At 40.3% G+C, this 21,050-nt stretch overlaps 3 protein-coding genes across 4 annotated transcripts in view; 2 read left to right on the top strand and 1 right to left on the bottom strand.

Annotated features, from left to right (window-relative positions):
* Positions 1-21,050, bottom strand: part of LOC117572127 (box A-binding factor) — a 51,469-nt gene that overhangs the window by 7,634 nt on the left and 22,785 nt on the right. For both annotated transcript variants that reach the window (XM_034254755.2, XM_034254759.2), the window contains exons 3-5: positions 20,868-20,918; positions 3,584-4,358; positions 2,331-2,495 (exon numbers count right to left, since the gene is read on the bottom strand). In XM_034254755.2, the coding sequence (XP_034110646.1) occupies positions 2,331-2,495; positions 3,584-4,298 (880 nt within the window). In that variant the 5' untranslated portion in view covers positions 4,299-4,358; positions 20,868-20,918. The remainder of the gene's footprint in view (positions 1-2,330; positions 2,496-3,583; positions 4,359-20,867; positions 20,919-21,050) is intronic.
* On the top strand, positions 2,495-3,568 carry LOC117571455 (uncharacterized). The gene has a single exon (XM_034253602.2). It carries the CDS (start codon positions 2,715-2,717, stop codon positions 3,540-3,542), a length of 828 nt encoding a protein of 275 aa, XP_034109493.1. The 5' UTR covers positions 2,495-2,714; the 3' UTR covers positions 3,543-3,568.
* On the top strand, positions 5,292-6,038 carry LOC117572135 (bromodomain and WD repeat-containing DDB_G0285837-like). The gene is made up of 2 exons (XM_034254770.2): positions 5,292-5,571; positions 5,696-6,038. Exons 1-2 carry the CDS (start codon positions 5,419-5,421, stop codon positions 5,801-5,803), a joined length of 261 nt encoding a protein of 86 aa, XP_034110661.1. The 5' UTR covers positions 5,292-5,418; the 3' UTR covers positions 5,804-6,038.

Genomic DNA, 21,050 nt, shown 5'->3' with positions numbered 1-21,050 from the left:
GATCATATAAAAATATTGCGTGCTCTTAGGCAACATGAGAGGAGCACTATTGAATAACGCTTTGCAGTTGAACTCGACACTTTCCCTATAGATGAGCAGATCTTCGGATGCTTCTTGACGAGATGCTACAACCATTCTGATAATGCAATGATCACATTTCGACTGGCCTGATGATGGCATTCTCCACTCAAAATGACAGAAATTTCCATTATGGCGCAGCTTTAGCTACAACTCTGAGTCAGGTGGACATCATCGCGTGCCTCGAGTCCATTCCAGGCGTGAGTTCAATGCGCCATGCCGACCGCTTTGTGTGTGAGCGTTTGTCATTCTAATGCCTATTTTAATTGTTTTTAATTAGTGGCAGAAGATGGCAAAGAAGCTGAAGCTGGATTCTCGATGTCTAAAGACAAAGAATGCCGCCGCAAGGTCAAATGGCTGAGCAGAAAACAAAGCGACATCAAATTGCTTTTGCGTAGCTGCAAATTGCTTTCATCAGCTCACAAATGATGGCAATGATTGGCTAACGTGAACAGCCGATGGATGGTTGGATAAGCCACAACGACACAACGACACAAGAGAGCATCATGAGAAATCAATAAGCGCCAACAAACGAAGCAACCAGCCAAGTAACCAAGTAACCAAGTCAACATCCAACACTCTTCTCACCCAGCTGTCGACAATTGGCAATCGACAGTTGGCAGTTCACCAGTTGCCAGTTGGCAGTCCCGCTGTCCGCAGTTGGCATAACATAAATGCTGTAATTTCGGGCCCTGGCGCTGGGTTCGGTTGCCATCAGCATCAGCATCACCATCAACATCAACATCACCAGCTCGCATCTCCATTGCTCCTCTTGGCGCTGCACGCATGCGCGTTTATACTGGATTATCGTTTATTACATGTTTCCCCTTCGACTTGATTTATTTCGCAGCTCGATTATCGATCAAGGCTTTCGTATTCGTCTTCCTCGTCGTCTTTGACTCTGATTCCGATTGCGATTCCGATTCTTATTCCGTCTTGTCCCCATGCTGTTTTGCCGTTATAGGCCGATCTGGATCAAAGAATTTCTGCAATTCGCATTTCGAACTCGTACGTGAGATATTATTGCATTCACCATTTGCCATTCGATTCGTCTCATTTCTTTGTTTATTGTTCTTCGAGTGGTTGTTGTTGTGTCCATTTCGTGCACATGTTCTGGGACGACTTTGATCGGTTCGTCGGTCAGTGGCATATTATGCAAATATGTTGTGATACTTTCCCATGACATGGCAGCTTCAACTGCAGCTTGGTTACTTGTCTAATTAATTTGATGGAGCCCGTTGGGGATATATGGCTCTAGCGAGCCAACTCTCTCTTCTTATTATATCATGCATTCTTGTCATTCCCGTTGCCCAACAACTTGCAACTTACAGCAATAATCACATCAGCTGCCTGCATAACGAGCGAACCGCAACATTTCAGCGCATGTCACATATTCGTACACAGTATTCGAAGTCGTCACTCTTCCAGCTCGGCGAATACTTTGCGAATCATCACTCAATGGCACAGCAGTCAAATGGATCACATAATGCCACGCTTTGTCACACTTGGTCGCTTATGGGCTTTGAGCTTTAACCGAGACTGAAACCGCACAGAGTTCGTGTGTCCAACACACACATACATGTACTATATGTATTTATAAAAGACACAATCCCAGTCGCAGTCGCCGTGGCTGCTACGGATCGCATTACACAAACGGCAACAATGCAAAATCGGGTCAATACGGTATTTCAGGGTGTGCTATACAAGGCATACTACGAAGTGGAAGTGTACTACATATATGTGCGTCTTTGTGCGTATGTATTATGCGCATAGTAGTATAGTATATAGTATCGGTTTGCAGATGCGGAAATGTTTTGGAGCCAGCAGTCAAAATCATGAACTTAGAGAAACGAACGAATGTGGAACGTACGCAGTGAAATGGAATGGGAACAAACTAAGCAACACAATCGATAGACGATAGACAAGGACAATAAAAATACAACACACTAAGTCGCTCATATGAACTGATTGAACAGCGACTTAATGAACTAGCTTAGAGAACTAATTCAATAAGAAGGCGTTTCAATTAATATAAGGTTACAAAATTAGCAGCACAACCACTTGACAAGCACTCAGCACTGCCGTCTAAATTTATGGCTAGTCTTAAATACTTGAAACAGCTTTCCATTTCGTTCATAAATTAAAATGGGCAACGCCATGGAACGAGTGTCATTTAAAAATCAATTTACTTGTGCTCGCTTTTGGGGATTTGTTGAGGGGGATTTGTGTCTATTTTTGGCTAATATGCTTACCGTTACGCGTGGTGCTGGCCAGAGAGGCGGTGCTACCTGTGCTGCTGCTAATGCTGCTGATGTTGCTGCTGGCGTCGCTGTTCATCTCGGCAGCGGCCAATTTGTGCTCATCATCCAGGACAACAACAGGCACGGCTGTCACCAGTTTATAATCAGGCATGTGGCCTAAGAAGAGAGAATAAGAAAGAGAGATTAAGACTGCGATACTCTTTACGTAACACAAAGCGAGTGCATTCGCCTGCGACAAAAGAGCAACAACATTGCAACTGATAACTGATAACTGCAGCAACAACATGAGATAAGCCCCAAAAAATATGATTTCGCACAAGTCACCCAAAATTGAGGAAGTTGTCGCCGCCAGTTTGCGCATATTTTTACTCGAAGATGGTTGCACTGTGGTTGCTGTTGTTAACTGCGCTGTTGGCCAAGTCGTTGGCTGTTGACTTTGACTATAAACTGCCCAGAGCCGTGCTCGAACGTTTGAATAGTTCCAGCGCCCAATTTGATGCCTGGACTCGGGAACTGAGTGCGAGTCTCAGTGCGGAGCATCAGCGGCGCGTGGCTTGGAATGTGCCATTCATGAGGACACCTCGAAGTCAACTCGATTTGCGTCGACTGCAGCAGAAACTTAATCCCAGCAATCCTCTAAAGCTACGCCTGTGGATCAGCTACTATTGGCAGCTGCGACGCTCTCAGCTGCTGAACAGTGACAACATGTTGCTAGCGCACTTTGTGCTGACACTGAGGCAATTGCTTCTAGGTGATTCGGGGCAACTGGAGAACAATCAGTTGCAGAATATGTTGCAGAGCTTGCCGCCCTTTCTAGCCACATTGGTGAGAAGTCGTTGGCTGTGCCTGAAGCACATAGGGCAACAGTTGTTCCTGCAGCCAGGAGATGCATTGCAGCTGGGAGTCAGCAGCAACTGTAGTATGTGGCAAGTGCAACAACACGCAGAGCACTGGTTGCGCCTGCAGAATGCTTGCGAGCAACACTCGATGTGGTTCATCAACATGCTGCACACACACCTACAGAGCAGGACTTACATGTTGCTGACGTCAGCCAGCGACAATGCGAGTCGATTCTGCGTGGGACAACAAGGAGTTGGTTACTTGGAGCATGCGGATGGCTGGCAAAAGGATTGCCAATGGCGGCTCAATGATTGCACTCAGTTGCCGCAGTTTCTCAACTTAGTAGATAATGGATTTGCCTAGAAATATATGTGGAAGAGAGCTGTGAAGAGAGTTTTACTCACCAGTTGTTAGGGAATGGGACTTGGACTTTTCATAGAGGCAACTGTTGGAGGCAGATGTGGCACTCGGATGCAGTCGCTGGGCCATGTATTGCTGGTATTGCTGATGTTGCTGCTGCTGCGGGGTGCCAGCAATATTGCCGCTGCTGGCGTAGCTAAGCAGAAATGTTGCTGCATTGGCATTGGCAACATTGTTGCCCAGTTTATTGGGCACATAAATGGTCGGTTGCAGTTGCTGCTGCTGCTGCTGCTGTTGATGTTGCTGTTGCTGTCGGTGCAGATTGTTGGCCTCCTGCAGCGAGAGCATGGATATCGCTGAAGGCGTCTGACGTCCACTTAGCAGGCATGTGGGCGTGGCCGTACGCATCGGCTGTTGCCCATTGCTGGCAGTGGTTGCTGCCGCGGCCGTTGTTGTTGCTGTCGCTGCTGAGGCGCTGCCATTGCTGGTGAGGGTGGTGCAGCTGAGTATCATGACGGGCGAGTTGTCGTGCAGATCAGGCAAGGACGACGAGATCGCTGTGCTGCTGGCGATGCTTTTGCTCAATTTGTTGCTGCATGTTCCCAAGCCGTGTGATTTACTGCTCTTGCTGATGTTGTTGTTGATCTGCTGTTTGTTGCTCAACGGATGTTGCTGTTCTTGCTGTTGCTGTTGTTGTTGTTGGGCGGCTGTTAACGTGCTGTATGTGTCCGTAGATTTGCGCGTTTTAAAGAGACGCATGCTACTGCTACTGTTTGCTTCTTGCTGTTGTTGTTGTTGTTGTTGCTGGTGACGATGGTGCTGCAATTGTAGGAGTGCCAGCATTAGTTTCTCATTCACATCCCGACAACATTAGTCAAGGCACAAAAACCCAATTTAAATACTATTATACTGTACGACATTCCCCACTCAGTTTTCCCCAATTCGCTTCTCAACTCGACGTTCAACGGAGCGTATAATTAACATAAATTACAGTTTCCAGGCGCGTCAAATTTTCAGCGCCAATTGGCAAAAGTGAAGCGTTAAGTTGGAGTTGCTGTTGCTGTTGTTGTTGCTGTAGCATGCAACAAAACAAACATAAAATATTTGCAACAATGGCAGACAAGCGTTTAAGGCTCTCAGGGTATTATTTTTCCTTTAGAGAAAAGAATTGCGGAAAATAAAATAACAATAAAATTGCTAAGCATTTATATATTGATGTGAAATTCTCAATACAAATTCGCTAATAACTCAAATAATTTGACTTTAAGATTGATCGATAATCTGAGCTGGCAACGCCGTCGAACTGGTTCTTAAGAACAGCTTACATATTTTAAGATGAATTCAATTACCCAGACTGACATGCAAATAATATGCAAAGTTTTAATAAAATCATTTATTTATTGACCAATTTGAATACGTTTAACCCATTGTTTTTCATATATAAATAATTAAGCGCTTGTGCAGCTTTTGTGAATCAGATCAGATGTGGAACTAGTTCACAAGCGCTAAATTTAGAATAATGTAATTTCTATTTATAGTTCATATAGCTATGTAAATTACAGATGTAACAGATGTAAGGCTTATCGAAAAAACACACACACAAGCACAAATGAAGCTATTAGTTCTGAAAGTCTAGCTGATTGCTTATCGGTTCAATAAACGCGCAAAAGGTGATTAACTGAGAATAATAAATGCAAAATAAAACATTTGTTTTTATTTATAGTACATAGTACTTTGTGTGTGCTTGTTCGCTTATATAATATTTGAGCTTGTTGTTGTTGCTGGCATGCCATAAATATTTGCACTTCACTTCACAACTGTTTTGCAAATCAAGGAAAGGGTATTTGCCTGAAGGTCAGACAACAGCTGTGGCGATTCCATGCGAATAGACTATCGGTCTACAACAGTTGTAGGCGGGATGGCCAATGAACCAGGCCAACAAACAAGCAGGCAGCAACATCATCTGCTGCCCGACGACGACGACGACGACGATGACGATGATGTCGATGTCGATCATCAGCCACTTAGATGGGTAATTTACACAACTGCCTTTTACTTTTCAAATTAGCCAACAACGACAACGACAACATCGAGATCGAGGCGAAGCGTACGCAAGCGTAGTCAATGCTAATTTGCTTTCCGATTTCCGATTTCAGAGGCGCATTGCAAAGCAAGGCGCAGGCAATCGTCGCGACAGTCTTCTAAAGCCAGTCCGCAAAGTTGGCCAACCAAACAGGCAAACAGCCAAGCAACCAAACAGCTAAGCAACCAGCCAAGCAAGCAACCATCTAGCCAACTAACGTGGCCTCCATGCGCCTAATTGATGTGACACTTGCGTGTGCATCTATGGACGCATTTGCTTAGATACTCGAATTCGTATCTTTGGATTGCACCTTGGGACAAATTGAGTGTGCGAAGTGCAAATGCAAATACCATTCTATATAGTCAAAATGTAAGGTTCTATGGTATAGAATAGAATGTGTTGAATGAACTTTTGATTTCAATAATAATAATAGCAATTAACTGTAAGTTGCTTTCTTTTTTTTGTTGACGATCTCTTTAGTATAAAAACTAAAAGTTGCCTAAGAATTTTGTCTTCTTTTCAAAATTTAGTTCTGATTTTTGGATTTGATTGGATTCAAAAATTTTGTCGAAATATTGTTTTCTTTTCATTTGGTATATGTGTTATAAAGTTAATAAAAATACTTTAAAAGTAATATATTTTATTTTTAGAGAGTTGGGTGGTGACCAGAGCGTTTGTATGGATTTTATATTAAAATGATCGATATATGATTAGTTGAATAGAGATATTCCAACAAATATTATTTCTCATTAATTTCGAATACGAGCTATTCCGTTGATTAGGAAGCCATCATAATTTATATGAAGTTATTTAAAAGAAAAACTATATTACTTGATTTCTATAATTAATAAATTCCCATTCTAAATACTTGTTCAACCATTATCATTTAACCACTGTGCCTGTTGCCACTTAGCCTAATCAAATGACGTTCTATGGCGCTTTGACCCGCCTTGTGCTTTCTCACTCACTCTTTCGTTCGCCAGTTCTTCTCGCTCTTACTAGTTGAAGCTACTGTGCAGCCATAATTTTGCTCATTTTATCAGAGACGCTTTGAGCGTTGTCTGTTTGATTTTTATGGACGCTTTTAAGCTGGCTGACTTGGCCAAAAGACCACGGGCAATATGTCGTCGAAATGGCCATTTAATTGGCCTTAAGGCAATTGTCGTAAATTTCGTGTGTGCACGACGACGACGTTTGCTAATTAATAGAGCAAAAGTATAATTTTAATGGTTTGCCAGGATCTCATCTGCATGAATGTTAAATGCTAGTCACAGTCCGAGTTAATGTTGTTGCTGTTGCTGTTGTTATCGTGAGCTTAGTCACTGGTGCAGTCAACGTCGCAGTCGTTGGCGTTGCAGTTGCAATGACCATCTTGTTTATGGCCAAAAACCAGTTTCAAGGACGCGCCGTTGGCGCATTTCCAAGAACTTGCCCCGGCTTATTACTAAACCTCAACAGATGAAAGAGAGTGTGAGACGCAAAGAGGCCTTTAAAGAAAACGTGACTCTGATTCTCTTCGACTCTGACTCTGACTCTGAATCTGACTCGTCGAGCTGACTGACGACTGCTTAACTATTTTTTAAACTGTCTTCCTCTCCCTCTCCCTCTCCTCTTTAGTCTGGCTGCGTCTTAAGGCCGCTCCCGGCCATTGCCATATTGCAAATCCCATTTCGTATACCCTTTCGATTTCCATAGTTAATTTTCTTTTATTTACGTTAAGCTTTTATTATTATTAAATGCGCTCCTGGCGCAGCACAAATCTGTGGCGGCTGCATAGTTGTAAACATTCTTGCTGCTTGCTGCTTGCTGCCACAGCTGTGGCATGTGGCAAGTTGTGCCTGACTCTGTTTCTCAAGTTGCTACACTTAAGCACAAACACACACACAAACACAGACTCAGACACAGACGCATAGGCAAACAGATATCAGGCAGACAACAATTGCGACATTGGATTTGCGCCGAGGGTTGCTATGAAAGTTTATTACTCTGAAATGTGCACATTAAAAATAGAATAAGTTGTAACGATAAAGGAAAGGACATATACCACACTAGTGGTAGGAAAAGAAATATAAATTAAATACTCAAATGTAAATAGTTGTGTATTTATGTGCTTTGAGGGAAAAACAGAAAGTTTAAAGATGTTGTGATGACTCAAACAAATTTAACTTTTGTATAAAAGTTCACGTAATATGATATCTCTATCTTTATAATTTATTTTATTATAATTTATATATCATTCATTAAATATTCAAATTATTCAGCTTCTCGCATTCGGAATTTAACTACAATTCGAAGTTGAAGTACGAAATTTAAATTTCTTATAAGAAAATTGAATCCTAAGAAACCCAAATGTTTAGGGCAAATGTTACCTAAAATTTCTTTAATGATCCAAATGCTTGCTTTTGAACAGATTCTTGACTCATGCTTTGGGAAACGATTTCAAACACAAAATGATTTAATTTGAAAGATTTAACAATTATTGTATTATAATTGATACAAATAATTTCTGATTTCCATTCCATTATTTATATTAAAGGGAAGTTAGTTTGATTTTCATATAATTTTATATTTTAAAAAACTTTTCATGCCACCCCGGCAACTTAAAGGCTTTATAGGCATCCAGCAGAGTTTGCCCCTTTTGTTGCCACAAGTTTTGAGTTATTTTTTCTGTGCATGCCTTATTTTCCTCATATTGCAAATGTGTGTGTGTGTGTGTGTGTGTGCGTGCGTGAGTGTATTTGTTTGTTTGTAGTGCTAGCAAGTCCGCATTCTTTTAAAGGTTGCCAACTTGGCCATAATCGCCAGACCAGCAGCAGCAGCAACAGCAGCAGTGGCAGCAACAGTTGCAGCCATAGCACGCCGACCAGTTCGAAATCGACCGACAAAATGCCGAAAACGAAAAATAAAACCAAAATTGAAAACATAAAACCAACAACATTTAATAGTAACTACTCGACAGCATGTTACCACGTAAACAAACAAGGAATGTCTTAAAATAATAATATATAATTGTTAGAGTTGCACACTTATTTTTCCATTTGTAATACTTTTGTTTTTTGAGATATATAAGAATAATAATGAAAACATATTAATATTTGCATAGTTTGATTTTTGCGCAATTTTTTAAATTGTATTTCATAATATTTACAAGATTGCTAAGCCAAGTTAAGCCACAACTTTGCATTGGCTCTAAAGGGTATGAAAAGTATTTGACCAGCTTCTTTTATCGACATATGAGTTTAGTTTTCAGTTTCGTTTTGCTCCCACATTTGTTGTTGTTGCAAGTCGACTTGTTGCTGTTGCTGTTGCAGCAACAGTTGCTGTCGGCGTGTTGTGTGTGTGTCCAAAAATGTGTTTCAAAATAATAAAATAAATAAATAAAAGAAGGCAACAAGCATGCTTCTAATTGCAGTTATTTTATTGAGCAAGCAGTGGCAACTAGACCGATGTTGCAGCAGTTGCAACAACAGCCAACCAACAACCAACAAGCTGAAAAGCTGCTGACCTTCAGCTGAATTGTTGCCCACCTGTTTGCCGCAGTCGGAGATTTAGGCACCTTCTTCGCGTTGCGGCTAATTAAGCATATCAATATACTCGTAATCATTATGTTGCTGCCGTGTGCAGTGTGGTTGTGCTTGCGTATGAGTCATCCACCAGCAGGTTGCTGATGTGTATGAGTGTGCTGTTGTTGTTGGATATGTTGCTGGAATGCCGATCGACCAAGTTGCAGCGCATTCTATAAATAGTTAACCTAATCAAAATGCAAGCGTGTAAGCAAAGCATTTGCAATTTGCATAGTTGTTGCTGTTGCTGTTGCTATTGCTGTGGATGTTGCTGTTGCTGATGCGGCTGCGGCTGCGACTGCGGCTGGCAATTAACTTTGGCATGCACAGACATTGGTCTAAATGTCAAGGTAAATTATGATGCATTCAGCTATTACGTCTAATAGTCAAAAATGCACATGCACACGTGTGTGCAACTATTTTTAGTTGTTGCTGTTGCTGTGGCTGTTGCGAATGACAGTTCATAAACCTGCTGCTGCTGCTGGTGTTGTTGTTGCCGCTGCAGCTCCTCCTGCTGCCTGAGCATGTTGCTGCTGATGTATGTCTCTGGCTGCGCCCTTTTCTACGCTAATTAAGCGAATGTGCTCCAACTGTGGTGGCATCGCATCGCATCGCAGCAAACCTGGCCAAGACCCCATTGCAACTGGCCGCTGGCAAAGTCGCAACATTTAATCATCGCATTGCTGCAAAAATCGTATCATTAGCGTTTTTACGATTACGCGCTTTATCAAAATAGCTGCAGCAGCAGCAGCAGACAAACTACCAACTAATAAAACGTTAAGCAGTGATTCAAATAATATCGTTGCAGCAGACGATATGTTATCGATAGCAGTCTATGACTTAACGTGCAATTCGCAACCACTGTGCAGCCACTTGATTAAATATTTTGTGTCTTTTCTGTGGAAAATTGCAGCGTTGCAGACGCCAGCAACTCAGAAAGCCAGCAAGCCAGACAAGCTGCAGCTGCATAACGCAAAAAGTGAAGGCTGAACAAAAATTCTAATCAGTGCTATCAGCGGGCAAGTTGCAAGTTGCCGCAGTTGAGTTGTTGCTGCCGTTGTTGCTGTTGCTGCTGCTGCAGTAAAAGACAAGCACATTGTCGTTGCTGTCGCACGTACATGTAATTTTTTTAATTGCATACAACAATTTAGAAATTGGTGCAGCAGCTAAGCAATTTTGTTGTAAGCAGCAAGAGCAGCAGCAGCAGCAACAGCAGGTTGACAATTATATTTGATGGCTGCTTGAAGCACACCTACAACACGATTGATTAATGTTGCATCATAGTTAACAGTTAGAGAGGGGGAGAAAGGTAGAAATAAAAGTTATAAAGAGAGAGAGAGAGAGTGAGATGGTTGCTGTCAGCTGTTGCTGGTAAGTTTATACTTTTACTGCTGCTGTTGTCAGCCAACACATGTCGCATTGGCATTCAAGGATGCAACATCCTGCAAACGTAACTCAACACCAACCCACCAGGCAGCGGCAGCAACAACAACAACAACTGAGCAGCAGCAACATCAGCATTTGTTGCCTCACTTAATCAGGTGTTGCGACTGATCCGCAACGACAATTACATACACAAGTTGTTGATGTCTGCTCTGCTGTTGTTGCTGTTGCTGCTGCGGCTGCTTGTAGCAATTATGCCATGAACTTGTTCTGACTGCGTCGCACAACTGCAACACGCTCTGAAATGACAATTTCATTTCAAGTTACGGCTCTTGTTGCTGCTGCTGCTGGGGCTGCTACCTGCTGAGGTTGTTCAACTGCAACATAGTTTCATGACTTGTCATTAGTTAATGCATATGTGCGTTGCCGCACACAGTCTGCACTCTGCCCCAACACTGAGTGCGGCAATCAGTGTGCCTAGAACCTCAAATTACATGCACACAACAAAGTCGTCGACGAGTCGAGTTTTGGGGGCTGAACACTGACGCTGATCGCTGATCGCTGATCACTGAATACAGATCACTGATCGCTCTGAACGTTTGCAGCTGCGATGCGTAATTACGCTGCTTGATATATTATATATGTATGTGTGGTGTGTGGGGCGCATGCTTTTGTGAGACACTGTGGCACTGGCAATCAGGTGTGAAAAAAATGACAGCGCATTGTGTTTAACCCTTAGTCGGTTTCAATGTGGCACTCTTGATGACAACTCTTCGACTGTTGCTTGTTGCCCATTGTGTTCGCATTGTGTTGTTGGCGCTGAATTAACTTGGCTTTGTCACACTTGCCCCACTCAACTCAGTTTGACACCTCAATGATTTTGTGTGTCAGTCCATAATTAAACAAAACACTAAAAAAAAACAGCAATAACAACATAAAGTTGCCTTAACTGGGCAATTTTAAAAGCTGACACTTTTCACTTTTTTCACCCGTCTTCAGCTGTTGCTGTTGTTGTTGTTGTTGCTGCCGCTGTCTGCAATTTGAGATATTGACTTGAAGTATTGTTGCTGCTGCTGTTGCTGCTGCTGCTGGCGACAACCGACAACGACTTAGAAGCCTGTCAGCTGCTGTCACTGTGCGTGTTATTTACTAATTGCAGCCACTGTTGCACATCTCCAACGTCATAATAATAAGAATTGCTAGCGCTATTTCAGCAACACATATCAAACTTAATTCAAGCTATAATTTTAATAAAACATTTACGCAACGCTGGATAAATTAGCACGGCTCAAGATGCGGAAACTTTTAAGCATAATTTTTAAAGATTTAATTGTAAAGTAATTTCAAAAATTAATTATTATTTTGCGGCGGCTGAAAAGAAACCAATTAGACATTCTAAAATACGAAAATGGTTTCACTTTGATTTCCGCAAGCTAGCAAAATGAAAATACGTTATTCAATGTGAAGTATTGATAAGAGTTAAGAAACAAAGGCAAAATTCTTGAATTTTTTATTTTTTCGATCTTAAAAAAAGAGTTTTAAACTCGAAACGATGATTGAAGAATAAAATCTTATTCTAAGATTTGTTTAAGATTGAAAAGTTTTTAAATCAAGATCAAGAAATGTTCTTCCCAATCTAGAATAAATCATGCCAGATTTTAATCTTAACATAAGATGTTTTTAATCTTAAATTGCAAATTTAGCATATTTTGATTTAAGATTTTTTTAACCAAAAAAGATTTTTTTAAGATCGAAAAACTTTGTAATCAAGATTTTTAATCTACTTTTTTTCTCTATGTGCTGATATATCTTTATTGAAAAGCCAAGGAACAGACACAAAATAATTTTTTTTGGATGAAATCATTATTCTTAGTCTTAAACACTGTTTCAGTGCAGTTGCACATCCTAAAAAATGAAAATAGCTTTCTTTCATTTCCAAAATCTTACAAAATCAAATATTCAATTCAATTAAAAATATTTCTATATTAAACTTCAGGAAAAATTGGACAAAACAGTAAATTTTGCAATCAAATATTGAAAAAAGTCTACAATAAATTCTCTTTTTTAAATTTCAGCAGTTGGGTCAGATTATTTATTATTAGTTCACACAATAATCCAATGTATTTTACACTGTTATTTGATATATCTTAAACAGCTGCTTTTGATATTTCTATGTTACTGTTGCCCTTTCTTACAGCTAACAAGCTGAATAAGTCACCAATGCACAAGAGCAATAACAGACACCGACAACCACAATAACTGACAATAACAACAGCAACAACAAGATGTTAAGCAACAACAACAAACTGCGTTCATTGCTCGTTTGTTTGCCACTCGAGGCGAAAGCAATTTCCTTGGAAAATTGCTGTTGAAACTGAGGCTCAAGCTCAAGCTCAAACTCAAACTCAAGCGCAGGCCAATGCCATCGCCGTCGCCGTCGCTAGCGTCATCGTCATCGCTGTCATCGTCGGCCGAAAGAGTTGCCTCGAGTTCTACGCACAGCGCAGAAGTGCTTCATCAATTTTTATCGATGAAGACCCATTTGGTTGATAACTCCATTTGTGGCAAATGTTGAGCACGCGCGTTTTGTAGTTGCTGTTGCTGATGTTATTGCTGATGCTGTTGTTACTGTTGTTGCCGTTAGTAAATTTCGCGCGAAAAACGCCAAAGTTGTTGTTGTTATTATTGTTGTTGTTGGAGCAACAACAGCAGCAGAAGTTGCTGCCATTGTAAAAGGCAAACGCACGTGTTGCTATGCACGCTATGAGGATGTTGCTGCCGTAACAGTTGCTGTTGCTGCTGTTGCTGCTACTGTCACTGGCCAGTTGGCCACAGTGCACTGTTGCTTTGACCGTTTACGCCAAACTTGGTAAATTGTTTTCTTGACTTTTGTTGTAGCCTTTCTTTTCTGACTGCTGCTGCCGCTGTGGCTGCTGCTGTTGTTGTTGTTGTTGCTGTTGCTGTTGCTTATGGAGCTGCGAGTGAGAGTTGCATACTAAGTAATGCTTTGTCTTTTGGTTGTTGTTTGCTTTTTGTTTTCAGCAATTTTAATTACTGGCCATTGCTGGTCAGCTGGGCAGGCTGAAGCACGTCGAGAAATTAGCATTGATTTGGCACAATTTACATATCAAAGCCGGCAGCAGCAGCAACAGCAGAAGCAGCAGCAACAGGCGATGCAAACTTCCTGCCATATCAATTGCAGTCGCTTCATCTTTTGCCGGTTGCTGCTGGCAGCAGCAGCAGCAGCACCAGCGCAGATGTTGCCCATGTTGCAGATGTTGTGCTGGGTCAAAAGCACTGGCCACTGGGTCCAACAAGCTGCCATTTACAGAGCGTGTTGTTGTGCCCGTTGTGATGGGCTGATGCTGTTGCTTCTGCTGTTTCAGTTGCAGTTGTTTTGCTGCCGAGTCCATTGGCCTCATGCTGTTTGCTTGCACCACTTTTTTTGTTCCTACTGCCACATTACGTGTTTGCTGTCGTTGTTGTTGCTGCTGCTGCTGCTGCTGCTGTGCGAGTGCTCATTGCACTGGCAACTTTTTCAGTGGGTATTAAAATTACTTGGCATGTAATTAGTTTGCTTTTTGTACCCTTTTTGCCCAGATCACTCGCTGCGTGTGGCCCCAAAACGTTTGAACACTCGTAATGATGCATGCGACGAGACATGTTGCTGCTGCTGTTGCTGCTCGTTGTTGTGTCTGCACGCTAGAGGTGTTATTTTTATGGCTTTATAATGTGACTCAGTCAGTGGCTGGATGTTGCACTGTTGTTGTCTGCCCCGTTATGTGGCACGTCCATCACTTGACTCGACAACGCAATTAACAGAAAAGGACAATGAAATAAAGTGAAACCACTCAAAATCAAGATGTGCATATATTCATATTACAGCAAGTGTAGGTGGAAGAACAGAGGGAAAGGAGTAAGAGAAATACATATATGTACATATTAACATATATAATATAGAAAGAGATGTGGAGAGAGTCTTTCTCAGACGATGATTTAAAAATAGAAAGATTTTGTAAAAATTTAAAGATAGAAAACAAGATTTGAAAATTACGAATATATCATAGAAGTCGTTTTTATATCAGCTACCTAGAGGGTAGGAATAGTAGTAAAATTAAATACAATATCGATATACTAAGTATAACCTTCGGTATATTTAGTATGAGGTATGATTTTGGTGTATTTATAGATTGAAAATGAGTAACGGGTATCTCACAGTCGAGCACAATCGACAGTAGTTTTCTAACTTGAATTAAGAATGAATATCTTTTATATACTATATATATTTCTATATATATAGATATGTGTAAGTGAGATATCCGTTGATCATCTTCAATAAAAGCAAAACGGAGCGTTAATATATACTAAATAAATATACCAATATACTATTATAATATACCAACAGAAATATTTCGTATATTAATACACTGTTACTCATGAATTAAAAGCAATGCGAATAAAGAATTAGTTCTAAAACTCAAATAGTGGAAAATTCACGTTATAATTATCGATCGACCAAATAGAGAGAATGTAAGAAAGATGGTAAGAAAACCTAGAAAATAAACAAATTATTAAAAAAAGTGTAATGAGTAATAGAAAACCGAGAATTTTCTGCTCTTTCACTCTGAAATTGTTTAAGCATAATCATCATCAACTATCAAGTTTTTCATCATGATTCTATTCATAACTTTCATCATGATGATCTGTGAGTGAAACAATTGATTGTCGCTGTTTCCGTTTGTGCCACTTTTGTGCGTTCAATTCAACAATTCGTTTCTCGTATTTGAGCACAAAATTATTGTGATTATTTCAGACTTTATTGCAGTCGTTGCTGCTGCAATTGCTGTTGCTGCTGCTGTTGCTGCATCAGATCGTTTGTATTTGTGCACCTGTTGCTCTTGTGCTTGAGCCGTGTTCTCGTTATATAAGTAACAGAGACTGGCGAGCTGTGAATTGTGAGTTGTGAGTTGATTGTGGCCAGATTTATTGGTCCATTTGCAGAGCTCGTTGTTAGCATAGAAATGTTAATTATTAAGTTGATGCAGCTGCAGCTCGTTTCTTGTACCAGCAACTCTGATTGTTGTCGTTGTCGTTGATGTTGTTGTTGTTGTAATTATAATTCTGACTGCTGATAATTGTCTAAGCAAATGCTTTGGCTCACTTTCGGTGATCGCGTTCGTTGCCTGAGTCTTTCGTTTCCTCAACCTCGACTCATCCCTATTTGGGTCATCGTTATCGTTATCGTTATTGTTGTCGCGCCCAAAAATGGGGAAAATAAAAACGAAAAAGATGCAGGCGCAGCTTAAGCTCATTTAATGGCGGGGGCAGACAGACATTTACGACACTGAGGCATGCACCATAAACACGCAATCGACAACAGCAACAGCACTTTGTTCGCTTTTTGGCATTGCACGTGAGCGTTGAACAATGAGCTTAACATTTATTTCGGATTTCGGAATGAGCTGCGATAAAAGTCTTGCATAAAGTGCGCGCTCACTCAACTGTTTTTAATGCCCATAAAAAACACAAGATCCAAAAAAAAATGGGAAATAGAAATAATCATAATAATAAAACTGAGACAGAAACGGCAATAGAAAACCAGCCCACCAACTACATTTATTACATGTGTTTCTGCAGCCAACTCTATCAGTCATGCTCCCCCTCTTCCTCTCTCTCTCTCTCTCTCTCCCTCTGTGGTCTGCGTCTGTTCGTCTGACCTTCAAAACAAGAGAGATCAAATATTTGTGTCTGGAACACGCCCAAAAAAAAAGACGGCAGCCCCCCAAAAAGCGACTTGAGTTCTTCACGACGACAGACAACAGACGCAATCCATCAAAGTTGCTGTGGCTGTTGCTGCTGTTGGCCCAAAGGCAACATCAGTAGCAGCAGCAGCAGCAGCAACAAGTAATAATATTTGTGCAAAGTGTTAAGGCCACAAAGCAGCAGTCAGCAGGCAGCAGACAGTAGCAACAACAACGGCAGCATCGGCAACACAGTAGCAGCAGTTGCTGCAATACACACAAAAAATGGCATAAGAAAAGAGCAAGGCAACAACAAGAGCAGCAACAGCAGCCTTGCAGCAACAACTACTGGACAGGATCAACAGGCAGCAGGCTTAGAAGGCGGCTGCCATAGACGACAACGTTTTGTTTTAATTTACTCGACGCCGCCGCCTTCGTCGACATTGTTGCTGTTGTGCGGTTGTTGCTGCTGCTGCTGCTGTTGTTGTTATCGTTTTTGTTGCTGCTGGGTTTCCTGTTTAGATAGTTTTTGTGATTTGATGTGATACACCCGAGCGAGGCTGGCGAGGCAGCCACTTTGATGTACGTACACTTTGAAATGTTGTTGATGAGTACGCCAGATATTTCAAGATTGCACCAACAACAAATGCGGCGACAGCAGCAACGTCAGCAGCGCTGCTTGCGTTGGTGTTGCTGTCGCTGTTGCATGTTGGTGTTAGGCTAGGCTAGGCTTGACTTGACTCGACTTGACTCCGGCTCTCTGGCTCTGACTTTAGCTTATATAATAAATTTAAATGCACGCCTGCCTAGACACTTCAATAGACAGCTGGACGGATGAAACTACAAGTATATAGTATAGTATAACTGGCCAAGCAGTTTGTCGACCGACTCGCCTGCTCGCATAGTTGAAGGCGGCGTTGCACAGTGGCACCAAGCCAGACAGCTTTCGAGTTGTGTAATTAAACTGGAATACTCGTTGTATATTTACAATCAATGACAAACTCGTTGTGGCTCGTGCTGATTTTATAGACAAATGCAGTCATAAGACATTTATGAATTAGCTTTTTTATTGGCCACATGGATAATTTGTTATGCATTATTAGCATTTCAAGCAAATTGAATCAAACAGATTAAGAATTATAGTTATAGTATAATTTGTGAGAAGTAAATAGACTTTTAAAAATTAAAAAAAAAAGATAAACAGCTCTTAAGAAAATAGCGAAGATTTATGTAGTTTTTTCTTAAATTGTAATTTAGAGATTTCTTGGATTAAAACTAGATACTCGCTACCAATAAAAACAAAGATAATACCGCACATTGTTAAAATATACAAAATTAATGCACTAAAAAATACTAAGTTTTTCCTGAACTATATCGAAATACTACTACATTCAAAAATATATATCGTAGAATACTAAACATACTATTTTGTTCTCTCATTCTGTAAGAATGTTAAAAGCATAACAAATAATACTAATAAATACTAAACTTTACCAAAAACTATATATCGTATCGATATACTACTACTTTCAAAATATACTATAAAATACAAAATATACTATTTTCTTCTCTCATTCTGTAAACATAAGAAATCATACTAATAAATACTAAACTATCAAAAACTATATATCGTATCGATATACTACTACTTTAAAAATATACCATACTATATAAAATATACTATTAAGTTCTCTCACTTTGTAAACCCTTAAAGCAAACAACGAATACATTTATACTGAAAAATTAAACAAATATACTTCGCTCGGAAAACCACAAGCTTTGCTTCACTGTGCCGTGTTCACTGTTACAGACACTTAGTTAGTTGTTGTTGCTGTTGTAGTTCTTGTTGCTGCTGATGTGGCTTGTGTTAAGCTGACACTTAGCCAGCGACTAAGAGATATTCATTAAAATTGCCATGAGCAATTGCATAACTTATGTGTAACAACAGCAGCCAGCGTAGACATAAAAGCCAACAACGAAAGGAGAGCAAAAGAGAACAAGGGGGAGATGTAGTGAGAGGGAGAGACGCCAAAAATACCTATAAACAATTTAGAATTAACTTAGTTAAGCTAAACAATTAAATTAATTAAGCACATGAAAGCAACACCGAACTGGCCCTGAGCTCAGCTCTTTGCGATCGAGCTTGAGTTCGTGTCGGAAGGAGGGGAGGGGAAAGGACAGAGGGGTGGGCAAGTAGGCAGCCGGCCTGGTTCTGGGTGCTGGCTGTTGGTTGTTGGTTGCTGGTCTGTGGTCTCTGGTCTGGCTGCAGAGTGACGCCCAAAAGGCCAAGTCATGGCCGCCAATGGCAATTATAGAGCATAAAACATCGATAATCATAATAATTAAGCATGACTGGGCAGAATGCTGTTGCCGCTAATGTTGTTGTTGTTGTTGTTGCTGCTGCGGCATACAGAAGCGGCAAGGTTGACAGTAGCACGGCGATTACAGAGCTTAGAATCGATGAGCGAGAGAGACCGAAAGAGAAGCAGAGACTGCGTTGCATGTTGATGATGATGATGATGCATCGAAAGCAAGGGCCACGATGAGTGTGAGTGGAAAATGTATTTAACAATAACTAAACACCAGCGTGCACATAAATTGTTAATTAAAGCCATTTGGCTGCTGATACCCGGTGCAAGCGGAGTTCGAGGGTAATCCGATTTGGTGAAAAAGAGAATGATTTAAAGAAATAAAGCTAGAGTTACAATCAATTGCACAATTGGTATAAACACAATTCAATTTGTTTTCTTTACCAAAATGAGCAGCGAGTAACACAAAGTTGGGGAGGCTCAACTTTAGCTATTCTATTTCTAAAGATTGGAACGTGATTGTGTGTTTAGAAAGTGCTCAGCTAGATCCATTCTCCCTCAGAATATTATACAATAAACGTCAGCAGACCAGTTACTCAACGATCATAGAGGCTGAAATAAAGAAAGAGCCCTGATCACATTCTGTTCTGGGGATTTGCATTTTTCAATAGCCAAAACATCAATAATTTCAATAATAGAAGCAGGAGTAATAATAATAAAAACCACGAGTCAATCAAAACTGTTTCAAATTATTTATACACATTTTTACGTATTTTGTGTGTTTATTTTCAACGCTTTTGTCGCTCACTTTTTGGGGCCATTGTTACGCTTGGCTATTAATGTCAAAAGCTAACAGTAGTTGGGCGGAAAGCAAAGGGGAGAAGGGAGCTGAAAGAGCTGCAGATGAGGGCAAAGCATTAACAATTGGCAATTTGCTATAATTGTGTTGACAACAAAGCAAAGCGTAGAATATTTTGTAAACAATGTGAAACTTCAAAAAGAGAACTTTAACAAAGCAAAACTTTATACATATTTTTTTTTGGCAAATGGTAACACTTCCCAAAATCATAATGATTACAAAGATGATGACGATGATGATGATGGAAGTAGGGGGCCACCCGATGGCAGCGTTAATTCTTGGACAAAGACCCAGAAGCCAGAAGATAAATCAAAAACTACAGATTCAACCAGCTGGAAGAACAAACACTGTGACTTCAAAGCAGCTGGGAAGAAAGATTGAATGATTCATCAAGTTTCATAAAAATGTTGCTGTTGTTGTTGTTGCTGTTGCTGCTTCTTCATCATCTGCTAAATGACATGACAATTGGGTAAGTGAGGCAATGGACTTGTTCCACAAATGCTGACTAAAGTATCCGCAGTTCAAACCTGACTTCACTTTTTTTTGCTTTTCATATCCATCGAATTTATTCGACGTTTTTGATCGTTTCTAACCTCAAAACGTGTTTTCACTTTACGCCCATTTCAAGCATGATTTGCTTCTCCACAAAACATTATAATTTCATTTAATTTCATCAACTTTTCATATAACGTTTTTTCTATAAATTAATTTGCGCAGATTTTCTCTTTTTTTTTTCTTTTAGTTATATTTTTTTTTGTTTTTCTCTGACGCTTTTCATGTGCAAAGTAAACGTTTTCTTTGTCTGCTTCTCCACTTGAAGTTTTCATTTTTTTGCTGAATTCGTCATTTGTCAACTTTTCTTTTAATAACCAACCAACAACACGTTCAACTGCCCAAGTTGTTTGTGTGCATTTGAGCAAAACCACAAGTAAATGGGGGACAGAACAGCCAGAAAGAGAGGGGATAGTCTAAGAAAGAGAGAGTGATAAAGAGAGACAGAGAGAGAGAGAGAGAAAGACTTGAACTAATTGTTGGGAAAGTCATTCAATGCACAAACTCAACTCTTTCAACTGTCCCAAACCCAATCATGGCAATATAATTTGGCAATAACTGGAGCATGAAAAATTATAACACAACGTCTATAAGTTTATGGCCGAATCGAAGCTGCAGTCATAAAAAACAGATAAAACTTAAAGTTAGTCTGTTGATTTGAATATTTCCGCAATTACAAAACAACATCGATTGTCTGCAGCATCTTTAATGGAACTTGTCGCATTGCGGAAGACGAATAAAAAGTCAAAGCGTCAAAGCGATTCCCAAATGGACTCCAATTGAACGTTAATTGGATTTTAAATGATTGGCAAATAGTCGCGTCAATTGTTTGACTTACCTCTTAAATGATTTGGCGTCTTTATTGATGCATCTAATTTGTTTGCGAGACCTGAAAGCAGAATAAAAGATTTACGAAAAATCGATTAGCTAAGCACAAATATTGATCTCTTCGAATACAAAGAATACACAGTATTAAAGTTCCTGAGATGAAGCCACCCAAATGAGATTCAAATCAATTTGC

This window comes from Drosophila albomicans, chromosome 3 (assembly GCF_009650485.2).
Source record: "Drosophila albomicans strain 15112-1751.03 chromosome 3, ASM965048v2, whole genome shotgun sequence".
Classification (NCBI taxonomy): Eukaryota; Metazoa; Arthropoda; class Insecta; order Diptera; family Drosophilidae; genus Drosophila; species Drosophila albomicans.
The sequence above is the reverse complement of the archived record's forward strand: the minus strand, read 5'-3'. Positions and strand labels throughout refer to the sequence as shown.

Coding starts and splice junctions, on each gene's coding strand:
- LOC117571455 (XM_034253602.2), top strand. CDS start 2,715: ATGGTTGCACTGTGGTTGCTGTTGTTAACTGCGCTGTTGGCCAAGTCG.
- LOC117572135 (XM_034254770.2), top strand. CDS start 5,419: ATGCGAATAGACTATCGGTCTACAACAGTTGTAGGCGGGATGGCCAAT. Junction 5,572..5,695: donor ATCATCAGCCACTTAGATGG/GTAATTTACACA, acceptor TTCCGATTTCAG/AGGCGCATTGCAAAGCAAGG.